Genomic DNA, 27,930 nt, shown 5'->3' on the forward strand with positions numbered 1-27,930 from the left:
CGCTACAAGGGTGGATGGAGAATAGGGTGCTCCCCTGGTTGTTCCGTCTGGGTTCTCAGACACGCACGTGGGGAGGGTGGTCGTTTCCCCTCCTACCGGACCACCCCTTGTCCATTCAGGGAAGCTCATCACCTCAGGGCTGGCTCCGCCTTGGCCAGATGGAGTGTTCGTCCCGACCAATGAGGGGCGGCCACTAGTCGCCTGACAACCCCTCGTCCAATCTGGAGGCGAGTCCCTCAGAGCGGTTCCCTTGACCCGTGGGGGAGGGGAAGGATAAGAGTAGGTGGCAAGTCGTTGAGGAAGAGAAGGTTCGCCCCTTCGTGAAGGAAAAAAGAAGGAGAAAGAGAAGAAGCCTTGTCTTGCCTGCTGGCGTTCTCGTCTACCCGCGGGTGCTCGTCTCGTCTGGTCCGTTCCCGTGCTGGCTGACGTCCGTTGCGTCGTCCCTGGTCCCTGGTGCTTGGTGCTGCGTTGTGGCGGCGGGTTCGAGTCCCGCCACCAGACAAGCTCGACCAGACTGCACGAGGCGGACAGGTGCAAGAATAGGTCCCTGCCCTCAGCTCGCCTTTCCCTCCCGAGCTGAAGGGCCAAATAAAGGCCGCAGCCACCATTTATTTGGGTGTGCGTGTGCGTGTGCGTGTGCGTGTGCGTGTGCGTGTGCGTGTGCGTGTGCGTGTGCGTGTGCGTGTGCGTGTGTGTGTGTGTGTGCGTGTGCGTGTGCGTGTGTGTGTGTGTGTGTGTGTGTGTGTGTGGCGCCAGTCTTTTAAGTAGAACTGTTAATTGCTTTTCGCTCGCTGTACATTGCCTGCATTTCTTTTATTCGGATAACTCTGTTCTCTTTGTGTGCTCCCCTCCCCGATTGTTGTTTAGAAATAAACCCCCGTGTTAAATGTTCCAGCTCGTTTTCTGTGCTTTCACCCATTGACCCAGCACGGTGCGTATTGAGAATTAGTGAGGCCGTCGGTGCCGTAAATCATTCATTTGGTCCGGCGCGGCTTTGGTAACTTCCACTCGGTTACGCCGGATCCGAGTCGGTAACAGCGACTTGGTTTGGACAAAGTCGGCCGAGGGTGTGGTTTCCCCGGTACCTAGACTGCATGGTTATTTAGGTATATTGGAGATCGAGACAATTAACCCGACGCCACGCGGTCAAAATATTGGCGTCCACGGTCCGCTACGGGACCTGTGACCTTTGGAGTTACCCAAGGGTTACGACCTTCCATTCCGGTGTTCGGTGGGAGATGGCCTTACTGCTCCATCTAGCGGTCGTCCTCGCTGCCGAACCCCGGCCCGCAATATTTACTCATCATGGCAATACTGTCACAAATGTATACTATCTCTCATGCACCGGTTTATCCCACCCTGTCGGCAGCTGTTCTTTCTATCGTTTCCACCTTGGTACACTGAATCCTGTGACAAGGTAGTTGCAGTCAAGCGGCATGCTTTCTCAACATAGATATCTAATCCACTGAGGGTAAATGAACTTCAATCTGTAAAACTCTTAATGAGGGTTTGTCCATCCTTAGGCAAGCTGGCAAACATAACTTTGCAAATCTCAAAGCTGAAATCTCTAACCAGTCTCCTTCCTCAAAGTTATGGTGGCACCTTGCCAAGTTCATCTCTGGTGAATGGTCTCCTCTCCATCCTCTCACTCCCCTCAAATTATGTCACCACGGATTCTGCTGTAAATATGGCATAATGTTGCAACTCATTGTTTGCTTCCAAATTTTATGTGTCCAACCCGATCTATTTTGTTCCCATCTTAACTCTCTCGGACCCACTATCTAATGCAGTGTATGTCTTTCTCACTGGGTAGGTTAGGATAGGTATGGGAGCATGTGCCGGAGCAGTGCGTCACTGCGTCCACTTTATGCCGGTACTCCAGGGGCCTCCGTCTGGCCATCCCCCAGGCAGATGCCTGGCCCATCCCCATCTCCTTGTGGTTGCAGCACGTTAATCAGCATTTCGATGCATGTGGTCGTCCCTTTGGCCTTCTCCACTCATGAGAGTCCTTCGCTGAGAGAATCTGGTGAGCAGGATCGGCATCAGAAAATTGAACCACATGTCAATACAGCTGCAGCTGATGCTCACAGACTATACAGGTAATAAATCTCATTTGAGTCTCTCTCAGCAACCGCTTGTTGGACACAGTCTGGCCAGCGATAACCAAGGATTCTCCGAAGAGACCTGGTACCGAAGGAGTTAAGTCTTCATCTCAGATCCATGGTTAGAGTCCAAGTCTCACATCCGTAGAGCAAGACTGGAAGCACCAAGGACTTGAAGACTCGGACTTTCGTCCTGCATATGTACCGACAGCGCCACACCCCATGATGCAGTGAACCCATGACTCCCCAGGCCCGACACAGACATCTGTTGACCTCTGGCTCAACATTCAAAGACATGAATATCACTGCCAAGGTAAGTGAATCTCTCCGTGACTTCAACATCCTCACCACAAACAGTACAGAAAAGATGGCAGCATCCAAGATGCCATTGAAAGCCTGGATCTTAGTTTTGACCCAGGAAACCCGTAATCCCAGCGCCTCTGATTCCTCATTCAGTGCCCCGAGGACCCCCAAAAGGATATCCAGAGTCTCCGAAAAGATGACTGCATCCTTTGCGAAATCGGCGTCAGAGATCTTCACATTCCCAAGCGATGCACCACAGCTCGATCTCTCAGACATTTTCCCCAGAATCCAGTCCCTGCCAGTGTTGAATCGTGTGGGGGTGAATATACACCCCTGACGAACTCCAGTAAGAACTGGAAATAGGTCGGAGATGGAACCACCACACCTCACAGCACTATCTTTACCAGAGTATAGTTTCTCACTGGTGAAGGTATAGAATGTTCTGTCCAGCCTGTTTTGGATTTGCATCGGGAACTGGCCCAGTTGGTATAGGTGCCTGTGTTCTCAAATCCAGCTCTACTGCTCTTTCTTCTCCTCTGTCTGTGCTCTACAGCCTGGCCATCTTTAGCTGCCCCCTTTTTTACACAAAGTTGAAGCTTGTAGAAATATTACGATGTAATAGAACAAAAAGAGTGGGGGGGGGGTAGAAAGGAAGGCACCAATTGCAGGGTGAAGGGACAAAGTGAAGGGACACTTGGAGATATAAGGGATGTGGGGAAGAATGAGGGGAAGGGGACAATGCATGGAGTGGTTAAGATGGGTACAGTTGCAAACTCTCAGGAAGGAAATATTGGAAACTTGGACAGAGGTCTGCTTGGGGAGTGTTGATTGGGGTAGAAAACATCATGGTTTTGGATGGGGGATGATCTGAGATGGTGGTGAACAGCTGTCTAGAATACCTGGAGGGAAGAATGAGATTGAAGAGAATGTGGAGGTTTGTTTCACATGTGGGGAAAAAAAGAGGAAAGAACGATTGTAGGTGAGCATGGAAGTCTGCCAGTATCATTCTCATTCAGAGGAAGGGTGAAAAAATGTATCCTCTTCACTCTAGTCCAGCAAGCTTGCTTTCAAATACAAGAAAAGTCATGGGTTCAATCATAACTGGAGATGTCAATGATTTCCTCTTTACAAACCGGCTGACCTTTGACCATCGGTTTGGATTCACTCCCGGTCACTCAACTTTGGACGTCAGCAAAAGTTTGATGTCCAACATCTCAAACAAGAGGTGGATGTATCTTGGTAATTCAACACAGTCTGGCACGTGGCTTTGCTTCTCAGGCTTACTGTCTGTGATGTGAAGCTCACACCATTATTGGCATCTCCTGAGATAAGGCAAAAGCACAAGGCCTGTTGCTCCCACATCGCAGATAGGTTGGTGGCCTCAAACGCTTAACTCCTCCTCTGGTCTTGCTTCCTTTATTTTGTCTTCCCTCTGACCCTCCTCAGCTCCTCCAGGAAACTCACATTCTCCATGTAATCCTCTGGGTTCAACTCCAAAAATGGAGGCTTTCTGATGGGTTGTTTTTTTGTTTGTTCCTCATTTCTCCCATTCTTGGAACAGCCTTCCGTAGTTGGTTCAATCACACTCTTCACTCCAGGGAGCAAACAATGCATAACCATCTCATGTGACCCCCCAATCCATATCCATGATCCACTCTCATTATCCCTAACTAATACTACCATCTAACTCACAGGATACTGTGTTTCCTCCCCCCTTCCTCTTTCCCCTCTTTATCTCTCTTTTCATTCCCTTGCTTGTGACCAACTGTGGCCCCACAGTATGTTACATTCCCCCCCCCCCTCTTGTACCTGACACTTCTATGATTATTAAAAACAAAATGATCGCACCGTGGTCACAATCTGCGACAAAATCCGGTAATGGGCGGCCACTTGGCAAATGCGCATTTAAAGCGCTCTTAAAAAATGAACAGCGCGATTGGGAAACACATTTTATGCGCTATTAAAATATCAACTCGACACCTCTCGTCCATGTTAGCTTCCGCCGCAGTTATATCAGCACGAGCTGATTTGTCACATGGTTACAGATTGTTTAACCCAAATATGGGGCCGTTCAAAAATCACATAACGCAACTTTCGAGGGAGACGCGTACCATGCGTGCTGACTGGCTTGATTAAACCTTGATACTAATTTTTATTCAACGTTAGATGTTTTTGGGGTCCCTCATTGTGAGTAACACTCAACACAAACAAAGGTAATGGAAATCTGTCGCAACAAACCCGGGCAGTGTTTAATCAGCAGAGGCCTTACAGGCCTGATGTCTTCGGCGCACCAGAAAACCAAGATGGCAGCCATATTATTTTGTCTGGGTGCCATAGTGGGTGGAGTCGAGCGACAAATGTGGGTGGGGTCCGGCAGCTGTCCAACCAATGGGTGCACATTTCAAAAATCGACCCCCAACAAGAATCGCAACAACAACCATCCGGAGCTCTTGTAGACCTGCGACACTTCACAGGTAAAAATCCCAATTGAGAGTTTATATTACATCCAAATGTAAACTCGTTAAACTCATTGTATTCATGTTTTTTTACCGATATTTTAATTAACAATTTATAGGTTTGTGTTGAAGAATTTTTATTTACGAAATCTTTATGACTTCCGTCCTCTGTTTGTGTGTTTGTTTGTTTGTTTGTGTGTGTTTGTGTGTTTGTTTGTAGGCACGATAACTCGGGAGCGGAAGAAGCTACCAATGTCAAATTACACCACGTGATTCAGGAGGGTGGTGGCTAGTGCTGGTTAGATTTTGGTCAAAATCGGTCAAAGGTCAAGGTCACAGTGAGGTCAAACATCCAAAAAAAAGTTATAACTCGAGAAAGAAAGAAGCTACCAATGTCAAATTACACCACGTGATTCAGGATGGTGATGGCTAGTGCTGATTAGATTTTGGTCAAAATCGGTCAAAGGTCAAGGTCACAGTGAGGTCAAACATTCGATTTTTGATGGTTTGGTACAGAATCATCGTAGAAACTTCTGGTTTGCGTCGCTACCTTCTCTCGAGACAGCTTTTATTAAACAAGGTCAGAGGTCAAGTTGACGATTTCGTAAGTACCAGTCTATGACTGCTTGTTTAGTATTTGTCTTGAAGACTTTTCTTTTTTGCAAGATTCCTGCAGTATTATGTTGTTTTAACGATTGCCTTTACATTTCCTTATGATGAAGGTAAATGTTCTTGTAATTAATGATGTCATCTAACATTTTTGCAAAATCTTGCAATCTCAAACATATTGATTACAAACAATCCTTTCCTTGTTCCATTGCTGAATAGTCACATTGGAGCTATTTTGAATTTTTTTTATTCTTCCTCTGACAGTCGTCGGAGGCATTATGTTTTCGGGTCGTCAGTCTGTCCGTCTGTGCTAATTTTCTGTTCTCTGCAACTGCTTATCCGATTGACACAAAATTTTCATCATCAGTGCGACGACTCATGTGGAATGTTTTCATGACAATTATGACATCATAGGTCATGTGGTGTGGCAGTCATGTTTGGAAAAAGGAAAAACTTTGGACCTTTCTGAAACCTCTCCATGGAAAATAATTGAAACTTGGTATACTAGTACGTGCCCGTAAAAAAAAATAATAATAATAATAATAATAAAAATAATAAATAAATAAACCACACAGGCCGTTTCTTCGCTCTCACGTGCCCGTACGTACGTGACCCGGAAGTTTGATATTATTCGCAGTTACGATTATTCGCAATTTATTTTTAATACCCTATTATTCAATTCGCGCCAACGTATTTTACCTTTTCGCAATGTCGTGGCAAGGAAAAACAAAAAGAGAAGAGAAGAGAGAGAAAAAATTTACTTCCTGGTTCGGAGCATACCAGCACTCTGATGTTCCCGAAATTTATACACTGCCTAATATGAAAACGATCATAACTTGGGCCATTGTGTTTATCTATAAATGCGCATAAGAAATCGAGAAATTATTAGAATACACAAAGTCATCACTCTCCGGAAGCCTGTACGTTGTCACCCGTAATTGGGAACGCGGCTGAGCTTCCCTTCCCCATCGGCCACGCCCACGCAACAACGTGTCTTCCCATTGGTTTGGTAAATAAATGGCCATAACTTGGGAAGCACTTGGCCGATTAATATCAAACCTTGAAAAGGCACATCCTCAGGTCCCCAACAATATACCTGGCAAGTTTCAATTAGATCGGACCAGAGGTTGTCGAGAAACAGCGGTCACACACACACACACACACACACACACACACACACACACACACACACACAGAGATTGCTGGAATTATAGATAGATGTCAAGTACTCCCCATGGCAGTGATTTTTTATTTTTAATTTTTTTTGATGATGTCAAACGCTTTATCCGACCAATATGAAAAATGTTGAGGGTTATCTCGGGCTAAATTGTATAGGGGGAAACAAAAATTGAAGACATTATCGGTCACGTGGTTTGGCAGCCATATTTTTTTTAAAACCTAAAAGCCTTTAATAATAATGTGGGCAGAGGCATATCTGTCGCTGTTGCGGAGGCATATGGAGTGCCGTTCAAATTCTGTATTTATTTGACCTCGCACTCAACTCTAAGCTGTCTATCCTGGGTTTGCATCTCAGCTCAGCTATAAACATATCCTGGTGTATCACTGGCAGGGTGATTCATCATTGTGTGTGTGGTGGCACCTTCATCAATATGTTTGTTTGTTGAAAGGTGGGATGGCATCCTTTCTGTGCAACAAAGCTGCAGTGTGCCAAGACTAGGAAAGAGGTTCCCTTTCCCCTAACAGGTTTCGGTTGCTTTTGATGACCAAGCACAATGAACTTGTCGCTGGCAAGGTTGAGTTTCCAGATAAGAGATCAATTGAGAACGAGAGGCTCCAGAATCTGTTACAGGTGCTGCAGGACCACTCCAACGCTGAAGGTCCCTCAGATGGACATTAAACTGGGCATCCCATCTGCCGGCATTAGTTGGTGGACTTTAAAGAACCCAGGCTGTGTGCAGTTGTCATGCGCAGTTGTGGCACATGATTGGCTGCCACCAGCTGGGAACTGCTTTGGGGGCACGTCAATAATGGCAGGGCTCCTGCTCTTCTGCATGCTTCATTCTGGTGTTTGGCTGTCTGGCTTGCTGTCTGTTCACCATGAGGTATGTCACTTTCCAAGCTGCAGCCATGAACCTCTTCACCTCCAGCCCACTATGGTCATTCTCGTACAGCGGATAAGCACAATAATTGTGCGTTTGATGAGAAAAGCATGAATTTTCTGACATAGTTAGTGAATACCATATGGTTTATTTTGGACCGTGAGGACCGTGGTCAAAGGACCATCATATCTGAGGACCGTGAGGTCAAATCCAAGATGGCCGCCAGTCCACCGGGTCTAATGTTCAAACGCGTTGAATTTTGGAACTAAACAGTGTAAAAAAACATTTAAGGTGTCATTTCCAACTAAGTTTGGAATGGCCATTCGTTTGGTGATACTTTTGAGATCGCCAGGAGCCAAGGAAATGCATTTCGATCAACGTCAAGGTAAAATTATATTAAAAACTTTTGGACATTCTTTTGGTAAAGACAATGGATTGGACCTATGTAATATAGCGAAACTTCGCTTCCATTTTGACACTATAGGGATAATAATACAAAAAATTAACAGAATAGTCCCATGCTGCTAGTCTATTTAATACTTTATTAATAGCAATGATGATGATGGTAATGGTAGTGATCAAAATCTAACAGCCTCCAGAACAGAAGCACAGTGCAGTGCACTTGAGCACAGCTTTGGCACACTTGCACCGTCCAGTGCATCCTTTCTCACAGCGACAGCAGATCAATTCATGGCACGATTTTGATGCTTCGGGGATAGTGGTCCAAAGCGGCTGCCACCCAGTTGTTTCCTTTGTCCAGCCCCAGTCAGATTGCTCTGGCATCTCTGGATCCAGGACCAATGTCTGGTTCCAACAGTTGGCCTGGTAGCAAGTGCGCTTGATGTGCTGTTTGAGTGCTGCCTGGGTTGAAGGAATGTTCTCTAGAGTTCTAGACTTCTGTGTGAAGAGCCGTTTCCTGGCATGATTCACTTCCGTGCTCTCACTGGTTCGGTCGTACATTAGCACCACAAATCGCTCCAGCAGCAACATTGATCCTTCACTGACCTCACTTGGCATGCATAGGAGTTCATTGAAAGCGTCATTCACCTCTGGGAAAGACTTCCAAGTTTCCCAGGCAGTCTTCTTTCCTCTGTCAGCGAATGCAGATACAGTGTCACACCCGGTGAAAGCGTGAAGGACTGGGAGAGTCGGACACTGTGTTGGATTCATTGTAGCAACCATTTCGTGAACAGCTATGTAACGAAAGCTTGACCTGACACCAAGGGCAATGCACAGCTCATTAGGAGCTGTCTTCCTGAATGAAGCTACAGCCAGTACTACCACATCAGTATCAACGGTACGTATGGTCACCTTCTTACACCCATTTTGCACAGTATCTGCCACATGCATAAGTAGACGAGTGTCGGCCTCCTCCTGCTAGCATGGGGGCAAGGCAGGCCAAGTATGACTCAGCCGGAGAGCAAAGGACTCCACTTCCATCTGTTGCATGCAGTTCCTTGCCCTCTGCTAGAGGAAGATGAACAACTACGTGTGACAGGAAAGCAAACAATTCGGTTTTGTTATCATCGCATCGAAGGAAGTCCTTCCAGTTCTTTGGCATCACAGTAGAAGGAGCCACTCTTTTCCTGGTGCCTTTTCCCCTCTTCTGTCTGGTTGAGGCTTTGAGGCTGGCGGGTAGGTATACATCCCAGACAAGGTCGATGCGGCTGCTTTTCTCAAGTTGAGCAGAGATGTATGGTGCAAACACTCTTTCTCCATACTCTTGAAATGTTCTTGATGTTCCCGGATTTAGCATTTGAACCACAGCTGCACCATCAAGAATTGTTGCATCAGCCAGAGGCACACCTCAAGCATACCCTGTGAGGGGCTAAATAACTAAATTTGCCACAATGACACCACTCTGTATTCATTTGCAAATTTCAACTGATTGCTTATTTTTTGATAAATTTTGACCTTGACCTTGACCTAAATTCATTTCCTTGAATTCTGACATTCTCAAATGTATCACAAAATGAATGGGCATCCCCAAGTTAGTTGGAAATGACACCGTAAATGTTTTTCTGCGCAGTCTGGTTCCAAAATTAAGGACGTTTGAACATTAGACCGGGTGACTAGCGGCCATCTTGGATTTGACCTCTCACTGTCCCCTCAGCGGTCAAATCGGACTTCCCTCCACATCCGAAAATAAACATTATGGTATGACATAACTATGCTAGAAATTTCATGCTTTTCTCATAAAATGCACAATTAGTAAAAATATGAGAGCTTATCCGCTGTACTATTCTGCGATGAACTGCCAGCCCTAATCACTCACCTGGTTCTGTTAGTGGGCCCATTGGGTGCTTCGTTTCTTTGCTTGGTGTTTAAATATAGTGTTTATTTCCTCCGCCACCAAAGGTGAAGGAGGTTATGTTTTCACCCCTTTCTGTCTGTTTGTCTTTGTTTGTGCGCAGGATATCTCAAAAAGTTGTGGACAGGTTGGGTGTGTGACAAGGACGGACTGATTACATTCAGATCCGGATCCGAGGACTAGAATTTTTAAAGTGATTCTTCACCATTGAGAGATAGGGCTAAAATGATACATAGCATGATATCTCAAAAAGTTGTGGACGGACTCGGATGAAACTAGGTGGACATGCTGGGTGTGACAAGGAAGAATTGATTCATTTTTGGTGAAGATCCGAATCCGGATCAGGATCTGATAATTTTAAAAGTGATTCTTCACCATTGAGAGATGGGGCCAAAAATGATGTATAGCATGATATTTCAAAAATGTATTTGGCCTGATATGTTCTCGTGGATCAGGCATTGCGTGGCGAGGGTGATGCGCTCTACGAGTGCCCTTACAGTTTATTATGTCTTCGTATCGTTTTCCATCTGTCTCCTGTGCTTATTAAATTAGATTTCTAAAGCCTGCATGTGCGCCATTCATACCATCTTTCCAGCATCCACCGATTTTTGTTTTATTGAGCACTTCTGGAGGATTTAATTAAAGTTCCTTCTAATATTGATAATCAACGTGGTTTACAAAAAAAATTGCGACGTGCTAAATACTGCTTGGGCATGATCACTGTTTAAATTTGTCATCAGGGATCTCTGTTGGGTTCAGTCTCCATGCCACCTGCGGTTGTGGTTGCAGGTGAACGGTTAACATAGTCCTTACCCGTGACATGATCTATCATTTTATCTCAAATATATGTTATCAGCATTTTTTGTACTCAATGTGTAAATATTATATAATTCATTGGTGGTTTAAAAAAATATATTTTTTATTTTTTATTTTTTGCCGAGCCTTTTTGAAGTTCATCCAAGTCTGTGTCACACCCACAGGTAGATGGCCAACTCGAAGGACTGGTACAACACATGCAGCTCACAGAAGAAGATATTCGACTGCGCTTCCTTGTGTGTTCATTGCTTCAGGACCTGTGCACTGCTATTCTGCCTAGTGTCCAGATACAACCCTTTGGCTCCTCGGTAAACCTGTTTGGCCGTGTTGGCTGTGACCTCGACATGTTTCTGGACCTTGGTAACCTGAACATTGAGAGAAAGAGGACGGTGAGGGACCATGCACATCACAATATAACAGATTGAACATATTCAGGAATGTCAAATGTCCGTGGAAACACGAGAAAGTGCGTTTTTGAAAATGTCACGTCGGTACACACACAGTACTGTATAAATAGGGACCATACTCATTGCTCAGCCTCAAAGGATCAAATCCCAAATATATGAAGGAGTCGACGGAGTTTCAACAATGAATCAAAACAATCAACTGTTGAGAGAGAGGACACTTCCATTGGAATGATCTAAACAAAGCTAGTCATCCCCATATCACGTTTGGACATCGGGATTGCAGCTCTCTCTGAGGTTCGGAGACCGGATTGCGGCGAGATAATGGTGGGTGGTTACACCTACTATTGGTCTGGTCGCTCTGATGGTTACCATACCCAAGGAGTTGCTGTAGCTGTGTCCAATAAGCTGACCCCAATGATAATTGAGGTAACACCGGTCAACGAGCGTATTATGAGATTAAGGATTCGTCACTCCTTAGGTGTCATTTCCCTGGTCTCTATTTATGCTCCGACTGAGGCGAGTGATCTTACCGTGAAGGATGCATTCTACGCCACACTCGAGTCTGTGGTTGATCAGTGCCCCAGACGAGATACACTTCTAGTCTTGGGGGATTTCAATGCATCGACTGGAACTGATAGGGATGGTTATGAGGTGTGTGTTGGTCCCCATGGGTCAGGAACTATGAACCAGAATAGCACTAAGTTCCTTGACTTTGCAAGAAGTCATGGACTTAGGGTGGCTGGTTCATGGTTTCAGCGCCCGCAAGCTCATCGCTGGACTTGGTATTCCAACGCTGGCGGTGTGGCAAAGGAGATTGACCATGTCCTCATTGACGGTCGTTGGAGGATGATCCAGAACTGCAGGGTCTACCGGAGTGCTCAGTTCCTCAATACTGACCACAGGCTTGTTGTAGCAACTCTAAAGCTGCACCTTAAATCCTGGAGAATGGTACCATCCCAGCCTAGGCTGGATGTTGCCAAGCTCAGGGATGAGAGAGTAGCTGAGGAGTTTGCGAACAGGCTGAGTGGACACTTGGGGGGTCTGGGTGCTTTGGGGGTCCTGAAGAGTTGTGGAGCACCTTCAAGACCACCGTCCTTGATGTTGCCGGTGGATGCCTTGGAGTTCACCGCAGGGCAAAGAAGAATTTTGTCTCTCAAGGGACACTGGATACCATTGACCAGAGTCGCAGGGCCAGGCTGAATGGCAGAGCTGAGCTGTTCAGGGAGCTGAGGCGTAAAACTGTACGTGCACTGAGGGTGGACAAGGAGGCCTATGTGCGAGGAATCTGTGAGGGGGTAGAGCATCACCTGTGGACAGGTGATTCTCGTCCCGCTTACAGGGGAATTCGCGCATTACGTTCATCCAAGCCCATCCCTCGGAGCACTGCAGTTCGAGCAGAGAGTGGTAGGCTCTTGACAGAGGAGTCTGAAGTGAAGGCCCGCTGGGCCGGTTACTTTGAGCGGTTGTACCAGGCTGATCCCCCAGCTGTCGAGTTGGACGTCAAGGGTGTTACAATCCCTGTTGCTGACCCTCGAATCAACTGTGGTCCACCATCGCTTGTGGAAACACGGGCTGCGGTGAACCAGTTGAAACGGGGCAAAGCTCCAGGGATCTGTGGCATCCATGCTGAACTTCTCAAGGCTGGTGGAAATGCTGCACTCGCGTCGTTGCATGCAGTTTTGTGCTCTGCCTGGAACACAGGCATCATCCCAACTGACTGGAAGAGGGGCCTTGTTGTCCCTCTCTGGAAAGGGAAGGGTGATCGCCAAGACTGCAACAACTACCGAGGGGTGACGCTGCTCTCAGTGCCGGGCAAGGTCTTTGCTCGGATAATTCTTGATAGGGTTCGCCACCATCTGCTTGAGCACCAGCGTCCAGAGCAGTCAGGCTTTACACCAAAGAGGTCAACGATTGACCGTATCCTTGCACTTCGTGTCCTCACTGAACGCAGACGAGAGTTTCGGCAGGGGCTGCTTGCAGCCTATGTTGATCTCTGTAAAGCGTTCGATTCAGTGAATCGGGATGTCCTCTGGAGGATTCTTGGTCTTCGTGGGGTGCCACCGAAACTGATCGATCTGATGTCTGAACTCTACTCTGGTACTGAGAGTGCTGTGAAGTGTGGTGGTACCGCCTCTGACTTATTTCCAGTTGTTACTGGAGTTCGTCAGGGATGTGTACTTGCCCCCACACTTTTCAGCACTTGTATGGACTGGATTTTTGGGAGGATGTCGGAGAGATCAAGTTGCGGTGCATCGTTTGGCAATGTCAAGATCTCGGACCTTGATTTTGCAGATGATGCAGTCATCTTTGCGGAGACTTTAGACATCCTCTTGGGGGCCCTCGAGGTGCTGAATGAGGAGTCGGAGCCGTTGGGATTACGGATTTCTTGGGTCAAAACAAAGATCCAGGCTTTCGGTGACATCTTGGATGCTGCTGTCCTGTCTGTGTCTGTTTGTGGTGAGGATGTTGAGGTCGTGGATAGATTCACTTACCTTGGCAGTGATATTCATGTCTCCGCAGGTTGTGAGCCGGAGGTCAATAGACGTCTGGGTCGGGCCTGGGGAGTCATGGATTCACTGGATCATGGGGTGTGGCGCTGCCGGTACCTGTGCGGGAGGACGAAAGTCCGAGTCTTCAGGTCCTTGGTACTTCCAGTCTTGCTCTATGGGTGCGAGACTTGGACTTTGACCAAGGATCTGAGACGGAGACTTAATTCCTTTGGTACCAGGTCTCTTCGGAGAATCCTTGGCTATCGCTGGTCGGATTTTGTGTCCAACGAGCGGTTGCTGAGAGAGACTCGGATGAGATTTGTTACCTGCATAGTCCGTGAGCGTCAGCTGCGGCTGTATGGACATGTGGCTCGTTTTCCTGACGCTGATCCTGCTCACCAGATTCTCTCAGCGAGGGAGTCTCATGAGTGGAGGAGGCCAGTGGGCCGACCACGTGCCTCATGGTTGCAGCAGGTTGACCATCATCTCAAGGAGATGGGGATGGGCCTGGCATCTGCCTGGGGGATGGCCAGACGGAGGCCCCTGGAGTACCGGCGGAAAGTGGACGCAGCGACGCGCTGTTCTGGCACATGCTCCCATACCTGACCCTGACCTGACCATATCAGCAGTGGAGAATGTCTTTATGAAGTGGAAGACTGCAAACAACACTAACCCAGACTTACCTGGATTTTGGGAGACTATCATTAATTACCTTGAGAGTGAGGAGAACCCTGTGATGGATTGTCATAGATCAGATGATTTTTTTTTCATCACATCACGACTCTATGGTACGGCAAAGATGTCTGGGGAGGCGTGGTGATCAAGTACACTATTCAAGTCTGATCGCAAGTTCTGTGGGGTATGTTTCATTGCCAATTAGAACAGCACTTGGTAGAGCGCATAACTCCGCCAGGCTGAACAGTTTACATTTTGTATCGAACTTATAGGCCGGATCTGCATCCGGACCTGAACCAAAATCGAATCGGCTTGTTCTTGTCACCTACCCAACTCATCCACCATGTTTTGAGATATCATGCTATTTGTTTATCGTTTTTGGCCCCATATTTCAGTGGTGAAGATTCATTTAGAAAATTAATAAATTCTCACATCAGGCTCTGGATCTTCATCAAAATCAAATCAATTCATCCTTGTTACACACCCATCCTGTCCACCAAGGTTCGTCTGAATCTATCTGTAATATTTTGAGAATCCTGCTCTTAGACAGAGAGACAGTGGTGAAAACATTACCTCCGTCCACCTTCGGTGGTGCAGGTAACTGTGGGCTTGATTTAAAATGACCACAAATCCAATAGAATGAAGCGATACTATGCAAGGAATTTTTACAGGGTGTTTGGTTCGTGGAGGAGCTGCAACACAAATCGCATGCGACGTGTAGATAAAACTACACGAGATGACACCGGACTCGACCAGACGCGCAAAGTCTCACTGAGCTTTGGGGAAGTGAGAAGTGCACTTCCGAGAACACTGTGTGTACCGGCGACACCATCTTTATGATGTCGCTTTCATCTCCACACTCAGCGGGGCAATTAAGGAGGAATTTTTTCCTCGCCATGGATGCCAACCAACGCGGTTGATTCACTACCATCTACCACCTATTAACTACCATAACCTATTAACACCACATCTCACTTATTAACTCCCATCAAACATGAGTCGAGGGTCCAGGATATGATTCGGATACAGGAAAGTCCCACAAACTACAAAATGGTTGCACACCATTGCATTGTTCGGATGAACATCAGGCCTGAACCTATTGTAGTGTTTCCTCTACTTTTTGATTTCATCACCAACTTCAGCCAAAATGTGTTGTTCAAGATGACAATGCAAATGGGAAAGAGATTACAAATGTAAGTGGATGATCAGGTTTCAGTGCCAATCACCAGCCTGGTGTTGGCTTAACGGTTAAGGTGGCAGGCTTAAGATCTTAGGGTCTTGAGTTTGAGCCCCTGTCCTGCCGTTAAATGCCACCAGGTGGGTTGACTCTTTCCAAGGTCGGTAAAATGAGGACCAGCTTACTGGGGTAATAAGCCATTTGAGTATCCTGCGTCGGAGTGGCGACACATCCAGGACTACTCCTTAACCAAATGAAACTGCCTCGGCAGCTCTGTGTGCCAAGTGGCATGAAAGGAATGGTTATATTCATCATGCCATAAGCTGCAGTGTCACGTACCATTTTGGTAAGAAGAAGAAAAAAAAAATACTGTACTACTTTGATGATCTCTTTCACATTTCTCTTGTTTTTCTTCACCGTGGTGGTTGTTGTTGTTCGTGGAAGCAGAGAGTTCAGCGAGACTCTTCACTGGAGTTCCAGGTGAAGATGTTTCGTTGTGAACGAGTGGCAACACAGACAATCCTCTCTGTCGTGGGAAACCTGTTGCAGCACATATCGCCGAGTTTTGACAGTATTCAGAAAGTGCTTAATGCTCGCTGCCCTGTTTTACGGTTCTGCCACTCGCCGTCTAACCTGAACTGTGACCTCACGGCAAGCAATCGGTGAGGACCTTGATGCACATTTTTACGGTTGTAGTTTTGTGTGCCCTTGTTGCATATACCATTACTGTTTTACACTAATGCCACTGCATTGCATTTGTTGCATTCACGCCTCTGAATACAACGCGACGCCAAAACCAAAAACCATGCTTGCCTGACTCCATTTTTACCCCGCGCATGCGAAGCAAAAAGCGGAATTAAGCTGTTTGTTCACTTCTGTCAGTTTATGATTGACAAACAACTTGATTCCAATTGAATGTTATATTTTGAACAATAATTGGAAAACTCACCTGTTGTCTAGCTGTACTTTGGCTCTGAATTTGTCCTGATCGCACGTGCGCAGAGAGGTGTATTTTTACACTGTCTGCCTGCCTCGCAGTTCACCAAAATTGAAAATCATTCCAAATAGGAAACTTGATGTTTTAAGGACGTCGTAAAGGACACAAACAGGCGTGAAGAACTCATGCAATGTGTTCAATTTGAAAGATTGAAAGAACATCAAGCACATGATAGACGAGGCTAATGGGAAAAATCAGCAATAGTTAGTCATGTACAGAATATTAATCACATGTTGTGGTCAGATAGCAAACTACTCACATGCATTAGTCACTGCTCGAACACAAGGAGAATCAGAGAAGCTATGCAGATAACATTTACATTACATGGTACCCCCAGGAAAACGGGCGACCCATGTGTGACATCTGGCTCTCCCTCATTGACAAGCTGACACCTACAATCACAGCAAGCAATACACCAAGGACAATGAACCATGATGAGAAAAACCACACCAGCCAATCAGAAACACACAATGAACAGCCAATCAGCACCACACAAGAATCAGCCAATTTGGGTAGGGGGTAAGTGTGGGAGTTTGTTCCAAAGGTGGCGGAAGAATAGAGGAATGAAAGGGTGAAGGTGAGCAGTGATTCTTGATTTTGGTAGTTTTACCAGCAGGGGGTTGCTGGCAGACCTTGAGGGCCCTGCGGAAATATGGGTGGGACATATATCAGATGGAGCAGGGGGTTGGGGGGGGCGAGGCCGGAGAGGAGACTGTGGAAGACAGAAAGACCAGCGACCTGCCTGGGGTGAGAGAGTGAGAGGCTCAAAGACTCAGGCTCATCGCGGGAGATACCAATGATCCTAAATGCCTTGGTTTCCACAGCATGAAGCCGAGAAAAGTGAGAGGCGGGAGCACCAGCCCAGAGAGGAGAGCAGTACTCCATCAAGCTGTGGACGAAAGCTTTGTACGTGATCAGGAGCTCAGGTGTGCCAAGGAAGGACTTTGCAACACGGAGGATTCCCAGTCGGCGGCTGGCATTGGAGGCCAGCTTGGAAATGTGGCTTTCCCAGGAAAGATCATGGCAGATGGTGAAACCCAGAAGCTTGAATGAAATGACTTCTTCAAGCGGATCGTTGAGAGAGTATATGGGGGGGAGGGGGGGTTCCAGACAGTCCTTTCGGAGAGACATAGTTAGAGTGTGAGATTTGTCACGATTGAAAGACATGTTTCACATGTTGGACCAATTTGTGATTTTACCAAGATCTGCAGAGAGCGGAGAGGCTGCTTCTTGCCGGTCTGAGGGATGACAGATGGTACGGTAGAGGGTGCAGTCATCAGCAAAGTGATAAAGAGGATTTTCCAGAGAGTCGGAGAGATCATTAATGAAAACCAGAAAAAAGATCAGGACCCAGAACGCTACCTTGAGGAACTCCAGCCTGGACAGGAAGAGGGGATGAAAGAACTCCATTTAGGGCCGCACATTGGCTGCGACAGGAGAGGAAGTCTGTGAGCCATGAGTGGAGATGTCCTTGGATACCATAGGAAGAGAGTTTGGTGAGCAGGGCAGGGTGCCAGACCATATCCAAGGCATGCGATATGTCTAGGGAGATGGCTCTGATGTCATGTCTGGCATTGAGTACCTCCATCCATTGTTGGGAGAGCAGAAGCAGCATATCCAGGGTAGAGTGACCTTGTCTGAATCCATGATTCAATTCAAGATGATTGTAAATCAAGCCATTGGAGAAGAGGAAGGATTTAATGTCTGAAGCGATGATGGATTCCATAACCTTGCTGATGATTGGGAGAAGGCTGATTGGTCTGTAGTTACAGGGATCTGTTTTTGCACCTTTTTTGGAAGGGCAGTGATGTTTGCAGATTTCCAAGCAGATGGCAGATTACCTTGAGCAAATGAGAGGGTGAATAGAACAGAGAGGGTGAACAAGAGCAGAAGAGCAGCTTTGAGGACACGTGGGCTGATGCCGTCTGGACCGGTTGCAGAATCTGACTCGAGGTTTGACAGCAAGCTCTCCACCTTGTCAGGAGAAAAGGACACAGAGTCCAGGAACAGTTGGGTGGGACTGGGTAACGTGGGTAGAGAAAGTGACGGGTTTTGGACACAATATTTAGCTCTAAACACCGAGTTTAGACATTCAGCTTTTTCACGTGCGGTATCAGCAGTGCGGCCATTTGAGGTAAGGGAGGGATGGAGGGGGAACATACACCAGAAACAGATTTGATTAAACGCCACCAGGATTTTGAGGAGGGAGAGAGGTTTGAGAGTTCAGACTTGAGATGAGAAAGATGTTGTTTTCTGACTCTCCTGATGGTAGATACACACTTGTTCCGAGCTTTATGGAAGGAACTGAGATTGCCCTCAGTTGGGTTTGCTTTCCGTGAGGCAAAGGCAAGTTGTTTCAGGACAACTGCCTCGCCACAAGCTTCAGTGAACCAAGGGCGGGAGGAAGGGGAGGACAACTGAAGACGAGAGGGGATATATTTTTGACAGTGACAAAGACAGTATAGATTTTTGCTCTGTTTGTTTTATTTGTTTTTTTAATCTTTTATTTTTGTCTGTTTGTTTGTTTTCACAACATATCTTGATACAATGAACTCCTCTCTGTCTGTCTGTCTGTCTGTCTGTCTGTCTGTCTGTCTCTCTCTCTCTCTCTCTCTCTCTCTCTCTCTCTCTCTCTCTCTCTCTCTCTCTCTCTCTCTCTCTCTCTCTCTCTCTCTCTCTCTGTCTGTCTGTCTGTCTGTCTGTCTCTCTCTCTCTCTCTCTCCCTCAACACTCTCACCTACAGCATTGCACTATGCATGTCTGAGACACTCAACGCTTTTGCTCAAGTCGATGCGCGTGTGCGCCCTCTCGTGTTCGCCATTCGTTGCTGGGCACGTGCTCAGAATTTGACAAGCACTGTGTCCGGAGCATGGATCACCAACTTTTCGCTCACACTACTCGTCCTGTTCTTCCTGCAGCAGTGCAGTCCTTCAGTCATTCCCACTATAAGTCACCTTCGGAAGCTTGCAGGTACAGCCAAGTTCTGAATTCTCAATAAAATGACACTTGTGTTACTTTGTGGAATTTTTATTTTCTTTTGAAATACTTGGTATACAGTTGTTTGCCAGGAAGAGTGGTGGTAGGAAGTGCAGTTGATTGGTGAACAAATATAATTGAATTGACGACCGCGGTATTCCTGTTTCAGGAAGGCCGAGGCTTCAGAAAGCAAAAAAAAAAAAAAGTGATTACAACGAGAACATCCCATGGTAAAGGTTTTACCAGTTATATGATCACAATCCCTTTACGTTCTTTCATATTCTTAATGGCTCTAACTTGTCACAAAGTGGTGGGACAACTGGTGCGATGACCGAATACCGAAAGCTGTTGTAACTGGGTTACTACCGTATGTGGAGGAAGTCAATAAAAGAGATAATTATGTTTAAAATATGCCAGTGTTGGTCTCCACAATCCCTTTTTGCACGGCTGCGGGTGTTGTTAATAAGGATTCGGCACTGCCATTCTCGAGAAAAATAAAGGTGATCCGGTATTTTGGAAAGAGATAACAACTGGACTGGCTTGGTAGATAATGAACACGGACCGATAGTCTTCCATCTGAAAATAGTTGAAACTACCAAGAGGTCAGATATAATCATCTACTCTGGAAACACAAAGGATGTCATCTTTATATAACTGACTCTCCCATTGTAAGAAAGTGTTGGCCGATGCTCATGTCAGAAATAAATGCAAATTTTTCAGGATTTGATTGCTGACTACGAGAGCAATGGCTGGTATGCACATTACTTCCCCATTGAAGTTGGGAGCGGAGGAGTCTGAAACGCACAATTTAGCACATTCCTGATTGCCCTCGGTATAGTGAAGGGAAACAGAATGACCATTTAAAAGATGCCATAACCAGCTACCCTATCTGGTTATTTTGGTGTCTTAAGGTATTCTAGCAGATGGAATCACTCCTATAACCAAGAAGATGTTCTGAGGGAAGTCCAGAGACATCAGAGCATAGATCTAATTGGATGATGAACCGAGAGATCTTCAGAATGACTTTCCTAGAGTTGCCTTCAAACGTCATTACCTCCGCCACCGAAGGTGGATGGGAGGTTGTGTTTTCATTCCTGTCTGTCTGGACGTCTGTGTCTGTCTGTGCCAAAACATTACGGACAAATTTGGACGAAACTTGGTGGGCAGATTGGGTGTGTGACAAGGACGAATTGATTCCATTATTACTGAAGATCCAGATCGAGATCCGGATACAAGAATTTTTTTTAAGTCCTTCTTACCAATTGAGAGATAGGGCCAAAAATGAAACCGCACAATATCTCAAAAAGTTATGGACGGGTTCGGACGAAATTTGGTGGATGAGTTGGGTCGGTGACAAGAACAAGGCGATTAGATTTTGGTTACGGTATGGATGCAGCTACTGTTCTTCAGCCTGGCGAAGGTATGCACTCTACCGAGTACCATTGTAGTTTAAGGAGTACTTATCTTCATCAAGATGGAATAGCTATTGTGTGCAGCCTGTGACTGCTGGTTGCATCGTCTTCTGGGGGGCGCGGCAGTGCCACTGATGCAGTGCCCTCTATTGCCAGTACACCAGTACCCATTTCGCTGACCTCAGGAGGAAGACAGGCTGAGTGAACTGCACCTGGTGTTAATTCAACGGCCGACAGGGGCTTAAACTCAAGACCTTAAGATCTTGAGTCAGCCGCCTTGACCATTACGCCAACACCAGGCTTATTATTCTGCCCTGTATGCACGTAGCTCTACACAGGTAGACAGATAGCTAAACAAGAACTTGAATGAAGGACCCAAACCAGGTTGTAAATGTAGATTTCTTTACGGGATTGTTTTGATTCATTCATTCATTCATCAATTCATAATGTGATAAAAGAAAAAAGCTTTCCAAGGCAGAAATTGGAGCAGGTGGAGAAAGATTGCACTGTCTGACATTTATCTTCAACTCTAAACTAAGACAGCTTTTCATAATGGAGCATCTGCGCTGTGACCCTTAGATCATATGACCTCTGCGAGACAATAAGAGAACAGGGCAATTATATTTGGCATTATTCTCCAAATTAACCAACAGATGGCAGCCCATCCCAAACTTCAAGACATGACACTTATCGAGGTGGCATAAAGGCTCCGAAGGTGACTGCTGGTGTTGTCACAAATGAATGAATTCTCGAGGTGATCATAATAAACGGATACACATGGCTTGGGTGTGGAAGCTGGTATGTTTGAATGTTAGTCTCCATGAAAGCTAGCGCAAGTCTCCGTCGGCAATCGAGTTCAACGATGGATTCCATCAACTGAAAGGTGAAAGGTTTTTCTTTTGCTTTGACGAAAGGATTATGCATCCTCTGTTCCTCTGACGAAGGGCTAATGCTCGAAATGTCAACCGTACCTTGCTTTCCACAGTGATTAACATAATCGCATTGGCTTTTATTTAATACGGCCCATTTAAATAGAAACCATCTCAAAATGCAAACCCTGTCCGCGTCCGTTTTGTACTCGAACTAAATTTTACGAAAATGACAGTGGGGACAAAAAAATTAAAAAAATAAAAATTGGATATTTCATTAATTTGTGTTCTCCACAATCTCATAAATAAAGTTTTGTTCAAAATTTCATGACAAAAGCTCAAAAGCAAAAAGTTACGGCCTGGGGCACACACGCACACACACGTCTTCTGTTGTGCGGGGAACGGGCTAATAAATAATCATGGACGTGATGATGATGGGCTGACGCGGGGGACGGTTAGGGCAGGAATTTGGAATTTTCTGGCCTCGGTGTCGGCAGATATTCACCTACGTTTCACGAAAGACACCGTGGGATCTTTCACGTCCACCAACGAATTCCGGAAGACAGGACGGCTTGTTTAACGTCCATCCGATGGACACCACACACATTGGTGAAACACCAGGATAACAGTTTATAGCTGGGTCAGGATTCAATCCCAGGCTCGACAGCATAGAGACGATTGTGCGTACCTCTCGACCCATCCTGTCAACCCTCTCATGAGCAGTTTCTTGGTACTGAACTCTACATTGTAACTTGTGTTCTTATTTTATAAAATGATCTCCTTTTGCAGCTCAGCATTTCTGCTTCTCGTTGAACAATGGCCCTACAACATGCGTCAGCCGTAAAATCAATTTATTTGCTTGATCCAAAATGATGTTTCAATGTTCACTGAACTCCTCATCTGAGCAAAAGTTATTGCCATATTTGTATTTTAATTATATTTGATAGTATAAAATGCATGTTTCTATTTTTTGAAATTTTTTTTTTGCCATTTTAATCTGCTGTTTACGTTCTTCCATTGATGCAGCCCGTACCTGTTTGTCTGATGTCTGCAGATCGTATAGATCATCGTGTCATCGACTCGGTCAACTGTACTATTGTCAGCGACCTTTCCAAGATCACGCCTTCAAATAATAAGCAGTCTTTGGGTGAGCTCAGCATTATTTTCATTCCTACTGTAAGGCCTGATTGAGTGGGTCTCAAACCTTTCTTCCAATCATGAATCGTGCTTGGTGGATTGGCCTGAACTTTCGAGCTTTAAACGCGTTCTAAGCTCAGATTACTCTGTCAGGTCATTCGGCCGAGCGTGGAAGTCCAAATGAGCCGTTGCTCTTGTGACTACAAGGGTCTCACCAGGATCCATTTTTTGAAGGGATGGTGGTTTTAAATGAAATCATTATGGACGTGATGATGATGGGTTGATGCTTGTGGAATTAAAGTCAATCAAATTCCCCGGCCAGTCCTGGGGAGAGGCCCGTGAAAAAGAAGAAGACGCATTGGGGCAAAATGGACCCCTTTGGGGGGGGGGGTTTCTTGTGGGGCTTTGGTAAAACAACATGCTGACCGGTAGGCAACTGGGACCAGTTACGCGGAGTCCGCCCGGTCCCGGGTAGAGGCCGTCCGGGACCTGGGGATATTTTTGCGGACCCTGGGCCGTTTTCCCTGGGAGAAATTGCGGCAGTTTTCCAGTTTGCTTTCGTGTTGCCTGTGCCCCACGGAAATGTTACACAAAGGTATTGTTGCAAAATGTTGGTTTGTTAATTCTGTTTCTAAAACACTATATTGATGTCTGTGATGTACAGCACATGTACATCAGCAAATAATTACCGCACGTAATCGTAAGAAGCGAAAAGCGAGATTAAGCGATCGATTCACCTCTGTGTGTCTACAAACGTCAGTTTATTATGATCGAGGAGCAACTTTATTTCACTTGAACGTTATATTTTGACCACCATTCAGAACATGAATCGGATAAAGGAACCTGTAGTTTAGCAGTACTTTGACTGATTTCGTCCTGATCACACATCAACAGAGAGGAGTGAGATAATTTTTATTTCTTACTCTTGTCCTGCCTGTCTGGCAGTGAAACAAAATTCAAAATCATTCCAAACAGGAAACTGTTTTTAAGGATGTCGTAAAGGACACAAACAACGGGCACAAAGAACTGATGTAACGCGTTCGATAGGGTGGTGTAAAAGACGCTGCATCAACAGCAGTAAAGTTCCGAAAAAAGTTTTTCTGCGACATTTAAAATCTTTATTTTTCTTCAATTGAATTATATACTTGAACAGTGGAGAACATAAATCGCCTTTTTGACACTTTTATAACCCTCCCGTTTAGCAGTACTTGGACAAAATATTATGGCATTTAACATCATCACGACCAATCAAATTTTCCACTCCTAGACTCCGCCCATGTCCGGATTTGGATCTTCACCAAAATTGAATCAAGTCTTCCTTGTCACACACCCACCAGTCCACCAAGTTTCATCTGAATCCGTCCACAACTTTTTGAGATGTCATGCTACATATCAGTGAAGCCCAATCTCTCAAAGGTGAAGAATCAATGAAAAAATTATCAAATCCGGATTCGGATCTTCACCAAAATTGAATCGATTCTTCCTTTTCACACACCCAACCTGTCCACCAAGTTTCATCCGAATCCATTAACAACTATTTGAGAAATCCTGCAGACAAAGAAACAGACATAAAGGGGTGAAAACATAACCTCCTTCACCTTCGGCGGTGGTAACAAAATAACAGTAAAAACGACCAGAAAACTTATCTTTGAGAAAGTCGGCAGAGACCCTGAAGAGGAGCCGCCACTGTCGCTCAAGAGCCGGAACCCAAATATGCTGTTTTTGTCAAATTATCTTTTGATATGCTGTTTATTTCCTGCATGGTCTTAGCATCATGGAAAAGCAGTCACACATACACACATGTAGGCAGAGACACCAAACACCGCAAGGACTTGTGTTTTTTAACATGAGACAAATACGACGGTTGGCCTTGGGGAAGTAACTATCTCGGTCATTCTCGGTCTACGTGGCGTCAGTTTTTCTCTCTGCAGTCAGTAGGACATATTTTAAAGGCTAGATATTTCCCAACATCTCCTCTCCCATCCCAACCCGATGGGAGATGCTAACCCAAAGGGTTTGTCCGTGTTCTATCCCCTAAATGCTGAGCGTCAAGCGTGGAAGCAGCACATACTATTTTTGAGTCCTTCATATGACTGAACCAGGGTCAGAATTGAACATCTGACCTACCAGACTCAGAGCGGTATGTAAGCGTGACTCTACAATGGAGACGATCAAATATTCCCTTTGTCTCTTTGTATAGACACACTAATGCGACTCTGCAAGAAAGCAAAAATCAGGCATCTGTGTCAAAAAACATGACATGAACAAATTGAGGCTTTCCGTAGCTTTGGAACTCACTGTCTTGTGTAAGATGGGCAAGAGAAAGCCAAATAAGTGTAAACATACAATTGGTACCAAAATCAAATGTTTATGGTTAACAGTTTAGCAGTGAAGTGGAGAGTTAGGGAAGAAAAGAAAGGTACAAGTTAATAATGTGCAAAATATAACTTTCAACATTTGATATCTCACATTTGGTGAGACGTATACAGAGCATCTGGTGAATGTTCTGTGAAGGAGGAAATCCGAAGAAAAAGCGGTTCATGAATACTCATCGATGAATACTCAAGTTTCAGGTCATCTCACCGAAGTTAAAGTAACACTAAGGCAATGGGTGCAGGTGTACGACTCACCTGTCCTTTAATGAATCTTGTACGAGCTAACTAATATGGATTATTCTTTTCCCGTTGTTTTACAGAAGACCTCCTCCACGGATTCTTCGACTTCTACGGATCTTTCCCTTTTCAAAAGAAATCTATTAACATACGGACGGTATGCGGACTTGTGACTTTATTTCTATTGTCTTCTTCGCGAAACAACTCAGCAGTCATCATACAACAGGACACATTGTAACTGAAGCATTCTCATACCTGTTCAGGATACACCTGTGCCCAGCTTTATGGGAGTTTACTGTGTTCCTCAACTTTTGGTAGAGATTACGATTGGCCTGGTCATTGGCTTGTAAGAGATCAGCATTTTGTTACTTGGTGGTGGTGTTGGTGGTTGTTGTTTTTTATTTTTATTTTTTTTCTCCAAGGTGTGACCACACGTGTATTTCTTTTGCAGGGCCAGGTGCAGAGGAGGAGTGACGACTCTCCAATGGAAATAATTAACCCATTCGAAGAAAATTTAAATGTGAGCAAAAACGTTAACAAGAGACAACTGCTTCACTTCGTCGAGCTTTCCCAGAATGCGTCGTTGAAGTTGGAGAAGCAGCACCAATTGTCGTCCAATCAGTCCTGGGGGCTGATGACTCTGCTCCAGCACGGGCCTACCCAGCAGGCTCGTGCGACGGATGGTGCCGCCTCCATCCACCCCACGCCAAAGGTAGAACGGTTCACCGACCTTTTTCATTCGTTGTGGAGCACAAAGCAGGGAAATCCTGAGGCGAAACAGCAAACCGGAAACTCTTCACCTCCAGAATCAAAGCAGAAAGGACAGAGCGAGTAGAGTCGTCTTGAAGTCGATGCGCAGCGGCAGCAAATGTATTGGACACCAAGAAGGCATGTTGATTGAAACCGGCAGATAGATCGTCCTTGCTGTCAGGTGGTTGCAGAAAAGACTCGTTCTTATCAATGTCAAACGTCTTTTTTTTTTGTACAAATATGGTTTTACGTCCTCTGGGAAGCAATGTCTGCATGCAAACTGCATATGTGACATGCATTCCAGTAACGACACGCCCGATGTCATATCACCCATTGACACTTGAATGGAAACTTCATTTTTGCGAACATCATAAAGGTTTTTGAACAGATCGTGTTTCATGGCCTTATCATGTCGCAGTTTTGATATTTTTTGTTTTCTTATTTTCTCTTGCAAGTAACTTTATTATTTTTTTTTTCGAATTTAGGGTAATTGAGTTTTCCGTACTTGCAGAGAAGTGTTTTTGGAGGGAAACAGCATAATTGACCTTGGATTACGATAGAGTGACACTCCTGGATTTTTATTGATGTCTGAGCCCAACCTCGTGATCCTTCCGGTTCAAATGGCTCCGCGTGTGCTGTGAAGGAAGAAAACTATCCGAATCGTCACTTGTGCTTGACCCTCCGTGTATTCTTCAGGTTGACCTTGTATTCCCTGGAATTAGGTTTTCAACTTGATTGCCTCGTTTTATCGACAAACTTTGAAGCTTTCCTACATTAAAAAAAAAACAACTGCTGCGGCTCATAGTGTAAGCTTGGAGATTAATCACATGAAGGACAAAGACATTAGGAAACGATAAACAAATTAACACAGCACGTGGGATTTGAACCTGGGATCCCAGCAGCATAAGCTGTGTGCTCAGATGGGAACACCAAATGTGCCAAGCCAGTTTTTCTTATCGTGTGTTGTCGAACCAATTGTTTCACATTACAAGGCCTGATAATTGGATAAGAGGATACATTACTTTTCAAACCCTCACCCTCCCTACATCCCCATTTTTACACTTTAATGTGTATAGTGCATAATGTGCGTGGAGGACTTTGAGCAGAATACATATACATGAGCGATTTGTGTCTAGTGTAAAGTCTTTTCTTCGGTTCTTGTACAAATCCATACCCCTCGGCAGGGAGAAGGGTGAAGTTTGGCTTCCGCCTCAGCCCTTCCGCGTTGCATTCAAAGGTGAATTATTTGTACGCAGAATGGAAATTAATATACAAAGGATCCACAGTTGCCATCGGACTACACCGAGTGTAAATCGTCATTGCACGATGTTGTACGACCTCAAACAAGGAAGCGTGGCTCCAGCTTTAAACGTCGATCTTCTTCATGGTTTACTAAAGTCTGAATAACCTAATCTTGATTGGGTGACACAACTTGTTGCATCTACTTATCTGGTTCCATCAAGTCATGGCTGACGTCTCATTAACATTCATGTTCATGATCAGATTTCTCCAAACATCCCTATCCTGCGCTTCTTCCCAAAGCTCCGGCAGGAACAACTAGGATGCATCCCATTACTTCATTTATCAAGCACGTACAAGGTCTTCATATTCCTCCTCCTTCCCTCAACCCTACCCAGCATGGTTGATTTCTTCACACTTGTGTTTTATCCATGTATGATGTGGCGAAAGTATGACAGTTTCTGTTTAAGCATCACCGCTTATAATGTACATTATGGTCTAATTACCTCCGTCACCGAAGATGGATGGAGGTT

At 45.4% G+C, this 27,930-nt stretch overlaps 1 protein-coding gene across 4 annotated transcripts in view; it reads left to right on the plus strand.

Annotated features, from left to right (window-relative positions):
- Positions 1 to 27,283, plus strand: part of MTPAP (mitochondrial poly(A) polymerase) — a 40,847-nt gene extending 13,564 nt beyond the window's left edge. For 3 of the 4 annotated variants that reach the window (XM_085893131.1, XM_085893128.1, XM_085893130.1), the window contains 6 exons: positions 10,822 to 11,046; positions 15,853 to 16,067; positions 19,146 to 19,372; positions 22,714 to 22,806; positions 25,492 to 25,565; positions 25,860 to 27,283. In XM_085893131.1, coding sequence (XP_085749257.1) covers positions 10,822 to 11,046; positions 15,853 to 16,067; positions 19,146 to 19,372; positions 22,714 to 22,806; positions 25,492 to 25,565; positions 25,860 to 26,243 — 1,218 coding nt within the window. In that variant the 3' untranslated portion in view covers positions 26,244 to 27,283. Of the gene's footprint in view, positions 1 to 739; positions 7,534 to 10,821; positions 11,047 to 15,852; positions 16,068 to 19,145; positions 19,373 to 22,713; positions 22,807 to 25,491; positions 25,566 to 25,859 lie in introns of those variants that run through there. The other variant, XM_085893129.1, reaches the window with a different exon arrangement.
- Positions 27,284 to 27,930: the final 647 nt, after the last annotated feature.

The sequence above is a fragment of the Eptatretus burgeri genome, chromosome 8, assembly GCF_056783735.1.
Source record: "Eptatretus burgeri isolate ZD-2024b chromosome 8, Ebu_testis_v1, whole genome shotgun sequence".
Taxonomy (NCBI): domain Eukaryota; kingdom Metazoa; phylum Chordata; class Myxini; order Myxiniformes; family Myxinidae; genus Eptatretus; species Eptatretus burgeri.